This window comes from Carassius gibelio, chromosome B4 (genome assembly GCF_023724105.1).
Source record: "Carassius gibelio isolate Cgi1373 ecotype wild population from Czech Republic chromosome B4, carGib1.2-hapl.c, whole genome shotgun sequence".
Taxonomy (NCBI): domain Eukaryota; kingdom Metazoa; phylum Chordata; class Actinopteri; order Cypriniformes; family Cyprinidae; genus Carassius; species Carassius gibelio.
The window spans coordinates 19,832,145-19,852,104 of NC_068399.1; the positions used below are offsets into that span (position 1 = coordinate 19,832,145).

Here is a 19,960-nt window from a genome sequence, read left to right on the forward strand (position 1 = left end):
ATCATCATCATCAATAATATTTAGTTACAGTTAGTTATTAGTTTAGTTTCAGTGGATCATATAGCTATTTAAATTGAATGTAGCCTTATTATTATTACTTCCATAGAAGTGGGAAATTCAGCTGAATTTAGCTATTATAATTTAGCTTCTATTATTATTAGTGTTTTTGTTTATTTTAGTTATCAGTTTTTATTTTTTTCAATGTAATAATTCTGCCGTTTCATCTAGATTTAATTTACCGTTATTATTTCAATGGAATAATGAATGGAACATAATTTAGATCAAACTGCTTACTATTATTAGAAGTAATAGTAATTTATTTTAGTTATTAGTTATGTTTTAATGTAATTAGCTAATTTATCTTAATTTAATTTAGCATTATTATTAATTAAATGGAACAATTAATTTATTTAATTGGAACTGAATTTAGCTAAAAAATATTATTATTATTATTATTATTAATGATAAAAATGTATTTTTTATTAAGTTATCTGTTTTGTTTCAATGTTATCATTAAGCTATTTTATCTGAATTTAATTTAGCATTATTTATTCAATGGAACAATGAATGGAACTGAATTTTACTCAAACAGCCCACTATACGATTCTATTTATTAGTTTTGTTTAAGTGGAGTTATTTACATATTTTGTCCAACATGTTTTGTTATTATCATTATTGTTGTATTTTTTCCACAAATACAATATGTATGTATTATCATGTTAAAATGCAGTTTCATGGCAAATAAGAAATATTTATGGCTAGTGTATTTTCTCAATTCACCCACTTTTGGCAGAAGTAGCAAACAATAAATGTTGGACTGCTTGTGTGTGTTTGTTTCAGCTCCCACAGGTTTCCAGGCATCGGGCTACAGTTTTCACAGCCATGAGTGGAGGAATGCCAAGCCCGGCCGCGGCAGCCTCTCCCCGGTGAACAGCAGCCGGCAGAGGAACAACATCCTGCCGGACTTTGGACTCGGTGTGGATGAATGGGACAGGCCAAGCGCTAGCGGGTACACAAATATACTGCTTGTAACTTATACACAAAAGTTTATATACACATTCCAATATAATAATGACTCTTCTTTTTTTTCATAGGATTAGTTTACTATTTACTAGTCGTTAAGTCTTTCCAAACTCATATGCTGTTATTTTCATTCATTAAACATTTATGGACCTTGAAAGTTGTAATAATTATCATTATGATCAAGAGCTACATGGAAGATCTTCAGAGATTCTTCTTTTGTTTAGCAGAAAAGAAATCAAGGTCTGGGTAAAACCTGGTGAGATATTAAAGGGGGCATCGGATGCCCATTTTGAGATGATTCTTTAGGGTCTTAATGAAAAGTCTATATCACACTTTCTCAATAGTAGTGTAAAAAACACCCTTTTTACCTTGTCAGCTCTGTTTTCAGCACACAGTTCTAGTCTGTTGCTTTAAATGCTAATGAGCTCTGCTGACCCCGCCCCCTCTTCTGTGGGGTGACATGCAGACTGTAAACAGCATCCACGAATCTGGCTAACTAGCACATTATTAGGAAAGGCGCTTTGCAAAGATTCATAAAACCCAAGACCTACTTATGTAGATGAAGCTGGATCACGAATCATTTGCACGAAGATAAACGCATTTAGGCAGATTTTTGGGGATCTGCGCATTCCTTTCAAAAACTAAAGTAACGTTAATCCTCTGCATCTTCAGCTGCTCCGATGTCAGGAGTAAATGATTTAAATGATGAGATTACATCCAACAACAAAACACCTCAATCGCTTAATCTGAGACATCGTTGTCTTCCTCTTCACCGGAGTAGACACAATGGTTTACAGCTCACAGCTCACTCAGGGCGGGTCTTAGGTAAGACGGCCTTGTCAATCGACTATTGGGGGAGGGGCCTGTGCAGAACTGTGTCATTCTGACAGGAATCTCAGAACAGACTGACATTAGAAAGGGGATTTGTAAAATAGGGATTTTTTTTTAAAAACCACTGGGTGGATTTTTATCATTATAGATGGTGGATGTGTACACACTTCCAAACACATTTATGTTCAAACAACAACAAAAGTGAATTTTGCATCCAATGACCCCTTTAAGAGTATATTAAGGCCGCCAGGTCTATTTGATGGTTTAATGTGATGAGGCTTCTGTCTGAAACAGATTGCAGACATTATTATTCCATAAAACATATAACCGCTTTATTTTCCTAAAAATGAAGTACTGAAGTGTCAGTATCCACTGAATCATGGACTAGCTTAGTGCCAGACTCTACAAAAGGCATTGTGCCAAGTCAGTGCTACTTAACCATGTCTATAAAAATGTTTTGTTGACTTCTGAAATTCATTAAATTCAAAAGACAATCTCATACAAGGCCATCAAAACAATCTCCAAAAGTGAACTGACTTTAATATTCACATTAAGTGGGTCTTCAGCAACATTTCTCTGAATTCTGTGTGTAATAGTCTTCGTTTCAACCCAAAATGTGACTCTCAGTCATAATAACTGATCTGCGCGGTACAATCTGCAGCACATTGTATTGTCAAACGCGATGTTACTGGAGCTTTGATCGATCATTTCTGGGGTGATTCCACTTTATTCTTTGTTGGCTCATACCACTGGATATTTGTAATTCACATTCATTGTACTGTAGATCAAAGACATAAAGCGCCCCTATGCACAGTAATGAAGCCAGCGGCTCTTAGGAAGGAAAAAGGCCTTTTTAAAGTATTTAGCTGACACTGGAGTTATGATCACCCGTTGAGTTTTCTTCACAGGATTGTACCGTTTCCATTTAATGGTGACTGTGAGCTGCCTTAAAGTGAACATGAAATCAAAGCTGACCTCATTTCATTAGTTTTTTAATGCACAGTTCATCTGTGCATACTGTGCCAACTTTTCACAACCCAGTTAAATTCTGATGAATCAAATCAGGGGTGAACTGAATGAATTTTTTTGTATCACTCTAATATTGAGGTACAATGAATGCAGACCATTTCATGTTTACATTAAACCACTACAAATGGAGCTACAACAGATCATCTAGAAAACATATCAAACATACTCTAGAAAAACAGAATATAAACTTGTTCTAAGGAGAAGAGACTACTGCAACTTCAGCATCGGTCGTTTCAAATATTGTCAGCATTCTGAACTACATAATGCAAAACTTCCCTCGTCTTCTCCAGTACATATTTCTTTGTCATTTGAGAATGGTTTTATAATGGTTTTTAAATGAAGGCCCTCAAAATGTGTTCTATACAAGATGTCAAGTCTAAAACACTGTGACAGACTGAGTGAACTGGTTTGACGTTTGTGTTATTGATTGAAGCTGATCTCCCATTACAGGGCATCCACGCTGCCCACCGGTTTAATCTCAGACAGCAGGTGAGGTTCAGTGCTGTGTGCCTGTTAACCTGCACTGCTTCCCCGAACCAATCCGGCCCTTTCACTTCATAACCCAAAGCCCCACAATCCACCAGGACATCACCACCCATCACAGTGTGTCCGATCGCACCGGGTGTGTGTGTATGTGTCTCTCTTTAAGAGCCCCACCATAGCCTGCACAGATCATTGGTTGTCCCTTGCGTTCATCACGCCTGCCTGCTCATTGGCTGCTGCTTTTTTGACGTACCAGGTGGTTAAAACGTCTCGTTTGTGTTTCAAACAGGTTCACTGTGGGACACGACGGGACTGAGCCAGACCAGGAAGAGAACTTCTGGTCCCAAGCACTAGAAGACCTGGAAACATGCGGCCAATCCGGGATCCTGCGAGAACTTGAGGTAACTCGGGCAGAAAAATGGCATCCATTTGTGTTCATTCCCCTTTACCTACATTCATCCTCTATCTCTTCCAATTCATCAACCACACTTCACAATCTTTTTTCAGTAGCATGCTGTACCAACCCTGGTTTTGTGTAACAGCTCCTTCTTTTTCCAGGACAAGCCAGACAGGCTTCTGAATAAGAGAAACCTGGCCATCTTGGTACCCCTTTTCCTTTCTTTAGGCTTACTCTTTTGCTTGTATCGCTGGCACCCAAGTGTTCTTCTCGTGCTAATGGCCTCAGGGTCTCTCGCTGGGGGCCTGCTTGAAAAGGGTTGGGGGGGGGGGGGGGGGCTAACAGACAACCACTACTGGCATCCACTTCAGATCCTAGGGGTGCATTCGAGATGAATTATGACCTGTTAAAGGTGTAGTTCACCAAGATTCTGTCTTCATTTATTCACAATTATGTTTTTCCAAGCTTATTTACATTCATATAAGAGATAGGTATTGAGTCATTCTAAACATATCTTATTTCAGTTAGTACCAAGGTAACAATTTCAGTTTTTTTGTTTTTAAGATTTGAAGTTTTTCAGCATTTTTATTTTTATTTTATTTCAAAACCCCTAAATATCACAAATAATTCATTGGTCAGAAACTGTGCCAATACAAACACTTTTTTTGTAAAATAACAATTAAAAAAAAAACATTTGCATTCACTCAGAGCTTGTGAAAAAAAAACATTGGAAAACTAGGTTGCAGTCATTAGACTAATGAACAAATTCTGTCTATTTTAAGGCCATCACATTGTTATCGTTCCAAATGTTGTTACTCAGAAAAACAAGTGGTGAAAGTCTTCGCCTGTTAACAGCAGAGCCTGCTGTGAAGAAAATGTGCTCTGACGGCACAGGGACACACTGATATCAGTCTGATATGCGTCGTCTGAGTTTCTCATTGCGGTTATCTTCCCACCATAAAGCAGATCCTCATCTAGTGGGATGCTTGACTCTTAACGAGAACTGAATATGCCAATAAGAATCGAAATATTGCCACGTTTGGCTCTGCCTCAAAGTACACGGCAGTATCTCTCATCAACCTCGACATCATGTATTCGCACACAATGTGTAAAGGTGAAATTCAGGTGACAGATTCAATACGTTTTATTTGTGCAAAGTTCGTATAGTGTTTTTACAAGTTAACTTGATGCGAACGAGATTAGATTTGAGATCCATGAAGGACGAGACACAAAACTATGGCTTTTGATGACTTTAAGTTATTACTCATGACTTTAAGTCATTACATTTAAGTCATTTTTAATCATTACTTTTATGATGATTTTGTGGAGCTTGACAGTGTTTTTGCCTAAAAATGCCTTTTAATGTGGAAGAAATATGGGTTTGGAACAACATAAGGGTCTGTAAATAATGACAGAATTATAATCTTTGCGTGAAATATTCCTTTAAATACAATAAAAGATGGATAAAAGGTGGATGGAATGGTTTAATGATTAAAATAACTGCACAAATTTCTGGGAAAATGGCTTTAGCCTGCTGTTAATTACATTTTATTTTTTGTCAATGTCTTTCAGTAGATTATATCTGCTGTCATGTCACACATTGTTGGATTTGACATGCTTTGTGGCCAGCCTTGAAACGTTTCATGAAAGCAGATTGATTTTCTTGCCTTCGCTTTATCAGGTACCTTAAGTTAAATGCAGACCACGAGTAGCCGACAGCGCAGACAAGCTTTTAGTACTCAACGTTAGGAATCGCTTTGAAAGCTCTTCACTTTCCATCCCACTTGTCTGTGGAAATGCGATAAAATGCCTTTTCCGCTGAATGTACCCTTTGGCCCTAATTGGATTCGATGAAAGTGTTTGCCTCTGGTTTGTGTCCGTAGAATGTAATATTTAGGTTGAAACTGCCCGAAAAACATTGTACGAAAGTCACACGTTTTCATTTTTCACATGCTGAATTGATTGAATGTGGTGTCAAGATGCATGATTTACATGTCTGATCACCGGTTTAATGATTTTATTTATGCTGCTTACCACAAATCCATCGCTTAGAAGACTTACCTCTTTTGTGTGGTCACCTGTCATTAACCTGGAATCCCATTCCGTGCAGTTTGGGTGAGATTCACGCAAACTAGCAAATGACGGTGGATTGAAGAGAACGAAGGCATGTGGGCTCATGCTAAGCATGATGGAAGAGCTGCAGCAAGGCTTATTGATGTGGAAACAGTTCAATCTTGTGTAGTATTGTCCTAAGCAAAAGACGAACCAGACCTGGGTTCTTTATGAAGATCATCTTCAAAGGACTTCAAGAAACATTTTTAAAAAAAGTTGAATTATTGCCATGGCTTGCCATGGTGGAAGTCAAAGAGGTTCAAACCACCCATTAGTGTGTGAAAATGCATGTTACTAAACGTTTGTGTATCGTCCATCAGCATTTTGTTAACTAACTGACATAAAGAGTGTTTATTGGTGTTTCACTGTCAATGTAATGTAATTGTTCAAAAGTTTGGAGTTGGTAAGAATTTTTTAGGTGATGTTTTAAAAGCATCTTAAGCTCACCAAGCTGCATTCAGCTGATCAAAAATACAGTAAAACAATAATATTGTAAAACTTATTGTTTTCAGTTTTCTTTGATGAATACAAAGTTTAAAAGAGCAGCATTTTTTGAAATAGAAATCTTTTGAAACTTTATAAATGTCTTTACTTGTCACTTTTGATCAATTGAATACATCTTTGCTGAATAAAAGTATACATTTTTAAACATAAAATACAACAAAAAAAACTTTTGAACAGTAGTTTTGAACACTTAAATTTACTTAAAAGTGTGTTTTGAATACATTTTGCTTTATAACCTTCTCATAGCTTATTTTTATTCATACTCAGTTCCGTTCCTCATGGTTTTCCCTGTAGGCCACCATCATGTCGGGCAGCTCTTTGAGTTTAAACCACGATCCTGCGCCCACCCGAAGCCATCTGGGCCGCCAGGCTAGCTTTCAGGAACGTGGCAGCAACAAAACACAATACACACAGGCCAACCGCAGCAACACGCTGCCCACTGACGTCGGCAGAAAGGCTTTCGCCATGAGGAGAATGAAGCAGGAGATCAAAGACATCATGTCGCCAAACCCGGTTGAGCTTCATAAGGTGGGAATACAGTTTTTTTTTTTTTTTGGTCATTTCATGATAAAATAGCTATACAGCAGGCTTAATGTGTGAAACTGCTCCCACATTCATAGGTGAGCCTTTTGAAGGACTCGGACCCTGAGGACTTCGGGTTTAGCGTGTCTGACGGAGTCTTGGAGAAGGGGGTTTATGTAAACAATATCCGTCCAGGTGGCCCTGCTGAAATCGGAGGACTCAAGCCATACGATAGACTGCTACAGGTGATTGACATTTATTTAAAAGGCTTTCTTTTTGTTGTGTGGCTATTTATTTCCTAATATTCACAGACACCGTTCATATTGCTAATTAATTATGTGTACAGTCCAACTTCAAAATTATTCGTCCAATATTTGCCAGATTCTCCATTATGAAGTAAATTCCATTTTCATGACTAGATTTCACAATTCTGTGTTTTCTGCATAGAAGGCAAGATCATAGGACCCTGAGTACAGAAACAGTTATCTAAATTTATGCTTGTTTTGTGTCATAGATAAACCACGTCCGGACTAGAGACTTTGACTGCTGCTTAGTGGTTCCTCTTATAGCAGAGTCCGGGAACAAACTGGATCTAGTCATAAGCCGAAACCCGGTTTCCTCGCAGCCCTCGGAACTAAACCCTTTGTCCAATGACGAGGCAGCAAACTGGACTGACCCCAGGGACCCTCTCGAGCAGCCCACCGCGGGGCTGGAGCAGGGCCAGCACAACTCTACGCTAGTGGGACTAGAGGACAGAGACCCCAACAATACTTTATAGCATAACTCCTCCCAGGTGCCTGCAGTGGAGCGCTTCTCCTCATGGTGCTAAAGCGAAACCTCCCCTCCCTAAAACGGCTCCCTCTAGTGGAGGAAAACAAGAGGGGCCTGTTGTCCTATAGCACACACCCAGTCCCTTTTCTAAGTCAGAGCATGAACCACCATGACTAAGAGGTCCTTTCCTGACAAGCTGGGTGTTTTTACCCTGTGAAAATGGCGGCGAAGACCACACTGACCTCTTGGAAAACCAAATTGTGGGGGGAAAAAAAACCTGAAACAGTGCCATCCCTAATTTTTATTGCCAATAAACGAGAATAGTTTTGAGGAGGACTCAAAAAAAGAATGCATAAAAGCAACACTGAGACTTTTACTTACGATATCGGACTGGCCACTCTGTGATTGTCCGTATTTGTGTGAGTTTGAATGAGTGCGCGCGTGTCCCGGGACTTTATTACGCAAGCCTCCACGAAGTCTGTCAAAGTTTCTCGTTTGAAACGCAACTGTCGATCCTCCTATTTTGTGATACTGAAACACAAGTGTGCGTATAGTGTATGTCCGTGTATTTCCTTCTATCTGATGCCAAGGTCAGATCCCTTTTCTTCGAGAGATTATACAGCTGTTATGGGGAAAAAAAATCAGCACAATGAATTCGGTAGCCATTTTTCAATTGTGACTGAATATGGGTTATAGCCTAATGCATGAGACCTTTTAATGATCTATTTTGTAGTACTTCTGTCCAAAAAAAAAAAACCCACAAGCGCTTGGCTACATGAAAAACACCATGTTTCGGTTCACTGTCTGCTATATCAACGTAAATATGAAATCCAATGTCGCTCATATAATAGAGGGTGGCACAAAGGCACCTTATCTTGAAATTGGACAGATGTCTATTTTTATGAATCGAGGCGGATGATTTATAAGGGATGCGTGTGTTTCTGGGCGATAGCTGGTTAACATGTGGTCACTATCGACCGTGTACCGAAGCAGATTGATGGCATGGAGAAGGTCATACAGTTCGGAAACTCTGCACTTTGATAGGTAATCGCCGTAGGTCTGCGGTCTCCAGACTCTCGCCCCACATTTTGAGAAAATCCATCATTGGCCCAAATGATAGAACAGCTTATTTATTCCAACATCAATCTCCTAAATGAAAACGGCAGGCGTTCAAGTAGGTACTCGCATATTGTTTACTCCGCTGTCTGTGATAAATGAGAATATTACGGCGAACAAATTCATCTCATTTGCTTAAATTTGCAGTATCCACTTATGACAAAATGCAAGCATGGGGTTGATGTCCATGAGTAAAAAAAAAAAAATCCTGAAAAGATTTCTGTATTCCTCCCCACATTGTTTAAAATAGTTATCAATCATTATGGTAATTTGTGTATGGTACTGTTATGGTTTAAATGTCTCATCTGATATTTTTTTCCAGACTGTGTAAGCCCAAAGGGTACGCAATCCATTTGTAAAGAGAAAAAAAATGAAGTGTCAAATCATGAGAGAATGGATTCATTCTACCATACGTGGTAGACCAATAAACATCTCATTTGTAGCTCTACTTGGAAATAAATAATGTTAGTAAAGAAAAAAAAATGCCATAAGTAAGCTGCTAATGGCAATGAAGACCCTCACCCACCTGTGTGAAACTGTGCTTTTGATTGAGTGACGTCACCCTCGTTGTCAATGCTCAAAGATCCTGTCTACTCACTATTTTCTAATGGCACATTGTGGTCCAACTCCTGAACCGAACAAAAACCTCATCAAGCCCACTTGATGGAGAACGTCTGACGATGATGAAAAGGTGTCTTTTGTTGTTCTGATAAACTTTCAGGTACGGGTTCATTCCCCAAACTCATGTTTCTCAATTCGCTTAAAACAAATCTTGAATTATGGTTTTCAAGCCCTGATTCAAAAGTTAGTTGTCACTTTCATTACGCTTTCCTTGACCTTGACCCATGTTTGTTACAACACTTCACTGTGTTACTGCAAATAGACGCCGGTCAAGTGAAACAAGTCATTTTTATGTTCCATTTGTGGAAACGTTTAGTGAAGTCAAGCACTGCCAGTTAAAATAGTGGGTGTTCATTTTCAGTATAAAATAATTTTATGATTCAATGTCACGGTTATGTCCCTAAAATATTGTATTTTTATTTCTAATGGACAGGTATTATGAGCTGTAAAGTATTTTTGTACAAATTTAATACTTTGTTAGCATGATGTTTATCGTGTATGTATAAATTTGGGGATTCCTACAGCTGTAATCCTTTGTATGGCCGACGAACAGAGAAACAATAAAACAACATGCCGAGTGAAGAGATGGCACCGAAATGCTCTTTTGATTTAATCAGACATTTATGTTATACAATTTAAAGATCCCCTGCCACTCACATTGACATAACAGTACAGATTTAGGATAAAAGCAGATAGTAAACGACAAAATTATACAGTGAACAATGAACTTAAAGAGCCACACAGATGGGAAATCAAAAATTACATGTATTACAGTGTATGATGTAGCTGTCCATCAGTGTAAACAATGTGCAAAGTAATTAAACCAAAAAGTACACGATTTATAAAGTTATTGGCTTCTAAAGTAAGGAGTCGACTCTGAATCGCTGAAACAAGTCGTTATAGATTTCAAATCTTTTGCCCATCTCTATGTACGTCACTAGGAGCACTTTGCATAATAATCTCCGCCTACCGTGTTGGGAGTAACAGAACTCTGACCTGCCCCCCCCCCACACACAGACGCTCTGGTTGGTGTGATAGCATCATGTCGAGGAGACAGTGTGTTTTTAATTGTAAAGGCAAGTTTGTTTTATTTTCACTGCCAAAGAATGAAGATCAGAAGAACCAATGGCTAAAATTCATTTTTACCACAACACCAGAGCAGTACAACAAATCCCTTTTGTTGTGTTCACAACATTTCACTTATGACTGCTTTTCTAATCTCGGTGAGTACAGCGGGATTTTCAAAGCGTTTGGCCATAAAAGAGGGTTCATTACCAACTTTATTTAGACCAACAAGCATCTCCGAATCACAACGCGAAGTATGATTATGAAGTTATGTATCTGTTTTCTCCCGAGCGTCTTATCAGTATGTGTGCTGTCTGCAGCCTGTCTGCGCTGATCTTCATTTACAAACACGTCATTAAAATGAACTGTAACTCAGTGAATACTCAACGAAGAGACATGAGAGAGATATCTATAGAAAGTTTGACATGTCTACTTTAAAACTAAACAAGTGCTGCCGAAAACAGATATTCTGTGATAAAGTAATCCATATGAAAACAACGCGATGTCTGTTTTTCATGTCTCCCTTCGTTATATCTAATGTGACCACGCCCCCACGCTGAACGCGCTATTCAGATTCAAACTGAAGCGCGCGGCTTGAATACACCCACACAGAAGAAAAAGCAGTGAGACTGTTCAAGTTTTTTATTTTACTGTTTGCTTTAGCGGTAAGAGGAATAAGACATAATTCACCCCAAACAGATGCTAACGCATTGTTTACCGTGAAGTTATGTGCGGAACAACCAATCAAAACTATGTCAGTTGACCAATCAGAACACAGTATGCTACCGAAAGGTGGGGTTTAAGGAAACTGAATTTTTTTAACAGCTTCGTGCGGACCATTTGGGGATCTCTGAGAATTGAGGTAATTTTAAAATGATATTTTGACAAAATGACAATGTTTTTTAACCTTGGATGGATTTAAACCTAATGTACAGGACTTATAAACAGTGATAGGAAGCTTAGAATTTTCATCTTACTGGCTCTTTAACATCATCTGAATATGAAATTATAAATAATATTAATTTCTTTCACTTGTTATTATTCATAAATCAAGCCCTTCAAACAAGCGCCTCCAACATTATCAAAATTAAGTGCAAAGAGGGTCACACCCTGGACGAGAAGCACCACATCTTAAGAATGTGCCTTCCACTATCAATTCCTGCCACATCACTCATATCATTTTCCATTCAACTGCATTTACAATTATTTGAGATAAATATTTGTACATACTGATTTCACCCTTGGCTGCAAGAGTGCACTTTCCACTAATAAATTGGTTTCTTGGCTTGAATATTGTCTGCTTCATATGGAATAGTAATATTGATTGCCCTTTCTTTTTAGGTTTGCACGGTTTTTGTTCTAACTAAATCTAAATTGAAACTCACTGATGCCATTTGGTTCATTTTAGAAGTTCACTTTTGCCTGTTTAGACCTATAATTGATTAGATTCACTTCTTTGAATTGCCTCCTTAAAGGTGACACATGACTTTTTCCATGTTTAAATGCTATAAGCAGGTCTCTGTTGCTTCTTCCACCCCAGAAAACATGAAAAAGAACAATCCAGTAAATTTGTCTGCAAGCCTGTGAAAAAACAAGCCGCTCGGATTTCGCTCTCCCCGTGGCATAGAAAGGTGATATTATAATTATAATATTGCCGCCCCTTAATCTGCACATTTCCACCCACGACACTGCCACTGTGTTTTCGCAAGCGACGACGGTGCATTTTCAAAATGCTACGAAAAATCATTTGTGGGGTTTTTTGAGCAGGAACTTCACATTCTAGGGATACCTGAGACTTATTACATATCGTAAAAATGGGCATAACAGGTCTCCTTTAAACTTGAATAGGCGAGTATACAATGACACGTCTGGTGTGCGATACTTGAGAGATACTTTTTCATCTCATTCTCTCTCAAATGAGAACGGCTTGGCTTTTTAAATGGGTGTCTATGGCAGAGAGGCATCGATTAGAGTTCAGTACGTTACTATTACTATATTAGGACTCAAAGAACTTCTAGTGCCTAGTTACATTACGATATGTGTCAAAATCACAGTATGATTAATGTCATAGACATTAATGACTATTGATGTCGGTTTGAGTTAGCTTAGCATACAGACAGCTGATTATGTAAAGTCTGCAGACTTGCTACTTGACTGTCATTTGGCTAGCAGATGCTTTCCATTCAGAAAAGCATTTGCAGCTCTTGTCTCCCTGAGTAAGCAAGTGGTGAGTGTCATGCTCAAGGAGCAGTGCTGATGGAGTGGGATTGATCTCACTATCTCTTCTCTTAGAAGCAGAGATACATAACCATTAAGCTTTCACTCGTTTGAACCATTTCTACTACTTTAAATTATAAGCAGCTTACAGCTTGACAAGCAGCTTTCCTAAAACTCCTCTGGTTGCGTCACGTTTGCTGTTAGAAGGGAGAGCTCCATCTGGTGCTCACTCGGGGTACAGACTCACAAGCAGTTATGATTACCAAGGTTGTTTATTTTTCTAAAGCTTTTGGTGGTACTGTAATTTAAATCTACTTAAGAGCTGTTTTTGTGTAACAAGAATTACTCTATATAATGAAGATGAATAGTGCATGTTGGAAATTAAAGATGATCTATTTTGAATCACACCAGCTGTTACAAAAACACTTTCAAATTAAAGATAGGCTATCTTCCTCGGCCTGCATGATGATTTTAAAACCTTCTTTGCCTTAAAGGAATAGCTCACCACGAAATTACTCAACCTTAGGCCATACTAGATGAAGATGAGTTTGTTTCTTCATCTGAACATTAGATATGTTCTTCAGATTGTATAGACACATTACATCACTTGCTCACCAGTGGACCTTTTACGATGAATGGGTTGGCATCAGAATAAGTGTCTTGTAAAGCAAAAATCAATATGTTTGTAATAAACAAATCAAGAGGTTTTTAACCATAAACCATATTTTCAAATACGAGTGCTCTATTCATAGAATTGCTTTCTCCATTGAAAGATTTGTCTCATTTGAATCAGGAGAGAAATATGCACAGACCGTTTATTCTATTTAGAATTAGTTTAGAAATTCTGTTTTGTTTTTATTTCTATTTAATTCTATTCTGTTTAAAAACCAAAACCGGTCTAAATAAATATGTTGGTCGATTTTGATGAGAGAGGACAGCAGGGGATGGACTTTTTCACTTATTGATTACGTCCCGAAATATTCACCATTTAAAGTTAAATTCCATTAATTATAAAAAAAATTCTTACAAACACACAGATTTTCACTTCACAGTTTGTTAATGGACCGAAGTCATTTGGTTCACTTGTTGTGATGCTTTTATCAGCTATTTTATCTCTCAATCTGACGGCACCCATTCATTGCAGTGGAACCAGTGATGAGCAAGTGACGTAAAGCTAAATTTCTCCAAATCTGTTTTGATGAAGAAACAAACTCATCTACATCTTGGATGCCCTGAAGTTGAGTGCATTTTCAGCAAATTTTCATTTTGGGGTGAAATATTCCTTTAAGATTGCTGGTTATATAACTATACTTTATCTATTAGCCTATAATAGCTGATATGGTGTAAAAGGAAAAACAAGGATTGGAAATAGAAAAGGAGCCAGTGCTATGTGCCACATGAAAGAAATGTGATGGAAAGCATCCCCTGGATGCGATAAGCCATAAGGTTACTCAGAAACACATACAGGGGATGCAGGAGACAGTGTACTTCCAAATGAATTATGTGGCCATGTCCCCGAGGCTGGCTCTAGATAGACTTTAATGAAATGCTGTGTGGACTCCATAAAGAGCTGGCTTCCACCTCAAGCTCCTGAGGGAAAGCAACGGCAGTGATGCATTTTGTTAAGCATGCCCAAGAGATACTGTGAGCAACTTATGCAGCAACTCTGGCACTAAACAAATCCCACCGGCATGTCATTACATGGCCCAAACCAGCACACAAAAGAGAAAGACAACAGTATTCTCTTTGGAGATGAGGTTGTAATTAAACCTTAAGGAAATTACTTTGCACTAACTGCTGGGGTTATAAAATAAGTGGAATATTAAAAATAGCGCAATGGATGGTCTGAGTATGAGCGTATGTTGGTTTAATATGAGGTGGAGCTCTCCGCGGGGTCTTTTACTTACTTGTATTAGCTGATTAGCACCACAAAGGAAGGAAGCAGGTGCAGGAAACCCCTCTGAGAATGGAAAAGAGATGACAGAAGACTGTGTGGATTCTCCAGCGTACCTGTTGGGAAATTTAAATTTAAGGCGTTTGGAATGAATTATGTAAAGTACAATCGGGATTTAATTTGGATGTGTGCTAATTCATGTCCTCCAAGGTCATCTCCTGAATGATCCTGTGTATACTTAGAGGTGCAAATCTGGTGGGGCAGCAAAACAGAGTGTTTGGGGGATGATTGGTAATTTTAGAAAATGCAAAACTAGTCTTCCAAATTTCGTTTTTATTCTCATTTACATTGTCATATGTCAGGAATTGTATCAATCAGGAAGACCAGTGAGGTTGTCACAAGGTCTACATCTAAGTAACCTTATATGCTTAAAAGTAGTTAAAGGAGACTTAAAAAAAAATGCATGGTGTCCAAGAAAGAGGTAATATTGAGGGTTAAAAAAATTGCCAATAAGTGTCCGCATAAGAGGATTTGTCATTCTATAATTTAGAGTACATTTCATGTCCACTGATGTTGATTATATATCTTTCTAACAATTTTTCTTATCCATTATGTGAACAGCTTATCAAAAAAAAAAAGAAGAAATGACCCTGATATCTACATGTCTATTTTTGACATGAAAGGGCCGTAAGTTCAAAATAATGAATAAAAATGCTAGTCAACATTATCTATAATAAATTTCTAAAATCTGCATGGCAGAAAAATAAATAAACCAAGTGGATAAAAAGTTTATTACAACACCATGTGACCAGCATCATTTGGTCATTTTTGTGTTTCTTGTAGATTTTGAACACAATAATGTAAGTGCCCTCTCTTTTTCATCAATATTTTATTTTAAAAAATCCTGTCTTGACTGTGTTGACAATATCAAAATAATATCTGCAAAAATTATTCTTAAATACAACAATACATGTCCACAACATAGATTACAATTTCACCAAGATACATCCTTGTAATACTAAAAGTGTGTTTCATATTTAAGAATGCCAACTAGGCTACCATACACTTATGAAAAACATTAGAGGCTATAAACTGGATCCAAGCCATTTTGATGTGAAAATGATCCATAAAGCTATCAAAATTCACAATAAGTTATAAAATTGTTGTCATGATATTTAAATGGTGCTTCAAAGCTTCAAAGAATAGGCTAGGTAATGATAAAGACAATGATATAGGTCTTAAATGTATTCATTTATCATATGACATTGTGTTAATTTTTGGTATTTTTGGTACCTTTTCGTGTTTCAGTTATTTGTTTGGAAAATGCCTGTACCGGAGTCGTTCACAAGCTGCAGGGGTTGGACTAAATCATTATCTTTTTCATCACGTTCAGGCTTCTTTTCCAAGGATAAGTAAATATTTCTACTTTATCTACTGTTTTTGTACTTTGTATTCGTTTCGCCTTACAGTTTTACCTCGTCACGTAGTTAAATAGCTGTATGAACGGTCTAAACGATACTGACTGAATCGCGAATCATTCACACAGTTACTAACCAGCTAATGATTCATTAACTAGAACCGATTCAATCAATCATTATGCTTGCTTCCTTGATACTTCAGAGTGGAAGTAGGTTTACTTTTTGGATAAAATAAGTATTTATATTACCAAAGTCAATTATAAAGCTGTATTATTTCGCTACAGGTTTTATATTATTATCTTTAATAATTTAGTGTTACATGGGCATTTGACAGTCAGTGAAATGTTTTGTTTTATACGTTTTGTTTAGCAGTCATTTGACGCAATGATAACTTAACTATAAGATTACTTACTGTAAAGTGTATTTGAGGATATCTCACTATCCACACTAGACACCTTATTAAAAACAAACAAGTATTATAAAAATAAATGCATACTAATCTTACAGTTAGTGGTTTCTATCATCCGCTAGGTGGCAGTAAGCACGTCTTTGTAGTATGGCATGAAAATAAAAACCACAGAAAGAGACGGTAGAGAGCGTCGTATTATCTCTTGTGTTTATGATTAGATAATACGCGTTTAATTCGATCAAACATGAATGAGGAGAAGTATCCGCGATCATCCATTGAGGATGATTTTAATTATGGCACGAACGTCGCGACGGCGAGTGTCCACATCCGGATGGGTGAGTCGCAGTTTACATGTATTAAAAAGCCTTTGGTGTCTAACGTTACGTAATCAGTAATGTAGTCCATTTAAGAACATTGACAGGAAATGAATAACATGGACAACAGCTGGAGTGGGATCCCCGTTTCATTTCAATTATTTATTTCACCGTGTTTCTTTATGAGGTCCAGATAAACAGGAGACTTATGGCGCAATCTTAAATCAGCTGTCATGAGGCGCATTCATTTATTTGCATTGCAGTTCTTTGCAATGTTCAGAAAACAGACTATAAAATGTGACTATTAGTTTTCTTAGAAATCTGACATGTTTCTTATTTAGTTGTCAAACCTGCTTATCGAGGTTTAGTGTGACTGGTAGACATCTTGTTTAAAAATATAAATAAACCCAGTGAAGCCAAACATCTCGTGTGAAATTTTAGGAAACGTAGCATGATATGTCCGAGTTGATGCTCAAGTGTTATTTCTCTTTAGATTTCCTCCGCAAGGTCTACACCATCCTGTCATTGCAGATTATCGTCACCACTGCTGTATCTGCCCTTTTCATGCTCTGTAACCCCATTAAAATCTTTGTGCACGAAAGGTAAGAGCACATCCTCCCCTGTAGGTTCACCACATCATTGTGGCTGTTAAATGATACTAACTGCACTTTAATCTATGTCAATATATCAACGTGATGCACTGTGTTCATTTTTCAGTCCCGTGCTGGTGTTGATATCTGCTATCGGGTCCCTTATCCTTCTCCTTGCCTTGGCTGTGTACCGTCACCAGCACCCCGTCAATCTTTACTTGCTGTTTGGATTTGTGAGTATGCCACAAAACTTTATATAGGTGTGTATGTGCATATATTTATGCACTTCATATTATGAAGAACTGTAATGTAATGGCTATAAATGTTTATGCAGACTCTGTTGGAATCTCTGTCTGTAGCCACTGCAGGTATGTTCATTAATTTTCTTCATTTATAAAAGTCCACTCACATGATATTAATGGATATTTCCTTGAAGGATCATCTGATCCCATATTTTTCTGCTTTTAGTGTCATTTTATGAGTACACCATAGTGCTCCAGGCCTTTGTGCTCACGTCTGCTGTGTTCCTGGGTCTCACTGCCTACACTTTCCAGTCTAAAAGAGACTTCAGCAAACTCGGAGCCAGGTAATTCTCTCTTTCTCGTCCGCTGAAGGCCCGGATCTGTCACATTCATCACAGTAACTGAGTGCAAGAATTATTGTTTTAATCCATTTACTCCTGAAACTGTGTGGAATGATGTTCTTGCGTTGTGGCAGAAGTTGTCTCTGGAGAAACATTCTTCTTTCCAGTCATTAAAATGAAATGTAACAGAAAAATGGGGGTCCATGAGTCATAACTCTGTTATATGATGTGATGCATGGTCCACTCATCGGCATGGGAAGTCGCTGGGTGGAAAAATGAATGTCTAGAGTCATATTATTGGTCTGTTTAATAGGCAACCTACTGCAACAGGTTGTCTGTCCTTTGTTTGGTTTTTTTTATAATGCAAATGCTAAAAAAAAATCCTAATTGGTCATATTTTTTCCTAGTCTGTTTGCTGGCCTGTGGATCTTGATCATTGCAAGCTTTATGAGGGTGAGTCTAAGGCTAAATTCAACAGAATACTCCGGGTTTAATACAAGTTTAATTATATATATTGGTGGGTTTTTGTTAAATGTGAGCCAAAATCATCACAATTAAAAGAACCAAAGACTTAAACTACTTCAGTCTGTGTGCATTCGAATATATTTAATACATTAGCTTCACAATTTGAGTTGAATTACTGAAATAAATGAACTTTTCCACGACATTCTAATTTGTTGAGATGCACCTGTATAAATAGTTTATTTTTTATTATTTATCAAATTGACTGACATGAATTTGTCAAGAGTCGTACAGTCAAGTGGCTTAATTTAATTTCGAGACACATTTCATCAACTGCGCAACTCTGTGTCCTTCAGCTTTTCTTCTACAATGACACGATGGAGTTGGTCTTCGCTGGGGCTGGAGCTCTGCTGTTCTGCGGGTTCATTATTTTCGATACTCACTTGCTGATGCATAAGCTGTCACCGGAGGAGCACGTCCTGGCATCCATCAATCTGTACCTGGACATAGTCAACCTGTTCATCTACATCCTGCGCATCCTCGACTCCATGAAGAAACACTGAATGTTAGATGCTCCTCTTCACTTTCTGAAGTGAATTCTGGGTGCAGTGCTGGGAGTGGTATAAAAATAATATTCTTTCATTTAATAGATTTCATGTAAATTAAATAATGTTGTAACTAATCAAATAATACAGATTTGCACACAAAAAATGTATACAACAATCTAAAATATTTATTTGAATAAAAGTCTTCAAAAAATCACTGAATATAAGACATTAATGTCTTTGCATTGCAGTTTTTGCAGTGTTCAGAATTAATGGAGTATGTGTGCTATTCTTCTAACTGGGCATTAACAGCAAGCTCCTCAAGACACTCTTATTGCGATGTAGTTTCCCAACCAGCTGAATACTTTCAGCTTGCAAATCGGTATTTGCAATTTAATGGCCGCATGAATTTTGCAAACCTGATTGTACAACTTAACTTGATCTGCTGTGTTGATTAGATTTCTGTCGACTGTAGTGTGACTTGTAATCCATGGTGATTTTGCATATTTAATTAGGTGGTGTTGTGAATCAGTGTTTATGGATTGGGAACAAACTGTATTTGAAGCCTGAGACTCTTTTCTTTAATTTGGACTTGTATGTGGGATCTTAATGAATAACTTAAATTCTAATTAGACAATCTTACTAAAAAAAAAAACAAAAAAAACTATGAAATCAAAATGCAAAGATTTTCAAATGTAGTTAAGCACGGTTGTATTTGCAGCAGTTTTTGGTGTCACAATAGAACATTCACTAAACAATGTTAAAGCAGCATGCAGTCACTTTCAAATGTATCGAACTATTTTCCATTATGTCAGTTTGCTCATTTTTAATAAACCAAAAGATTACAAAATAATTGAGAACATAATATTCAGGGACCTCTATATGTCTGTATCCAAAGTGCAATAAACATCATAATAGAAATATTAATTATTATCATAAAACAAATATATTGCTGTAATTTTTTTTTTAAGGACACAATGGTTATATAAAAACTGAGATGTCATAAAATGTTATGTTTTTGGTGTAGAAATCTAAATAAAATTATTTGAGTCCA

General features: G+C 37.3%; 2 protein-coding genes across 17 annotated transcripts in view; both read left to right on the forward strand.

Annotated features, from left to right (window-relative positions):
• The window catches only part of LOC127956455 (glutamate receptor-interacting protein 1), a 237,241-nt gene extending 227,250 nt beyond the window's left edge, over window positions 1–9,991 (forward strand). For 5 of the 16 annotated variants that reach the window (XM_052554366.1, XM_052554371.1, XM_052554362.1 and 2 more), the window contains 7 exons: window positions 841–1,009; window positions 3,334–3,372; window positions 3,656–3,767; window positions 3,925–3,969; window positions 6,674–6,907; window positions 7,000–7,146; window positions 7,416–9,991. In XM_052554366.1, the coding sequence (XP_052410326.1) occupies window positions 841–1,009; window positions 3,334–3,372; window positions 3,656–3,767; window positions 3,925–3,969; window positions 6,674–6,907; window positions 7,000–7,146; window positions 7,416–7,679 (1,010 nt within the window). In that variant the 3' untranslated portion in view covers window positions 7,680–9,991. The remainder of the gene's footprint in view (window positions 1–840; window positions 1,010–3,333; window positions 3,373–3,655; window positions 3,768–3,924; window positions 3,970–6,673; window positions 6,908–6,999; window positions 7,147–7,415) is intronic. The other 11 variants (XM_052554373.1, XM_052554376.1, XM_052554368.1 and 8 more) reach the window with 3 other exon arrangements.
• A 6,565-nt stretch (window positions 9,992–16,556) lies between these two features.
• On the forward strand, window positions 16,557–19,960 carry tmbim4 (transmembrane BAX inhibitor motif containing 4). Its single transcript, XM_052555029.1, has 7 exons — window positions 16,557–16,747; window positions 17,220–17,328; window positions 17,444–17,549; window positions 17,651–17,684; window positions 17,785–17,902; window positions 18,307–18,352; window positions 18,718–19,960. Exons 1-7 carry the CDS (start codon window positions 16,657–16,659, stop codon window positions 18,922–18,924), a joined length of 711 nt encoding a protein of 236 aa, XP_052410989.1. The 5' UTR covers window positions 16,557–16,656; the 3' UTR covers window positions 18,925–19,960.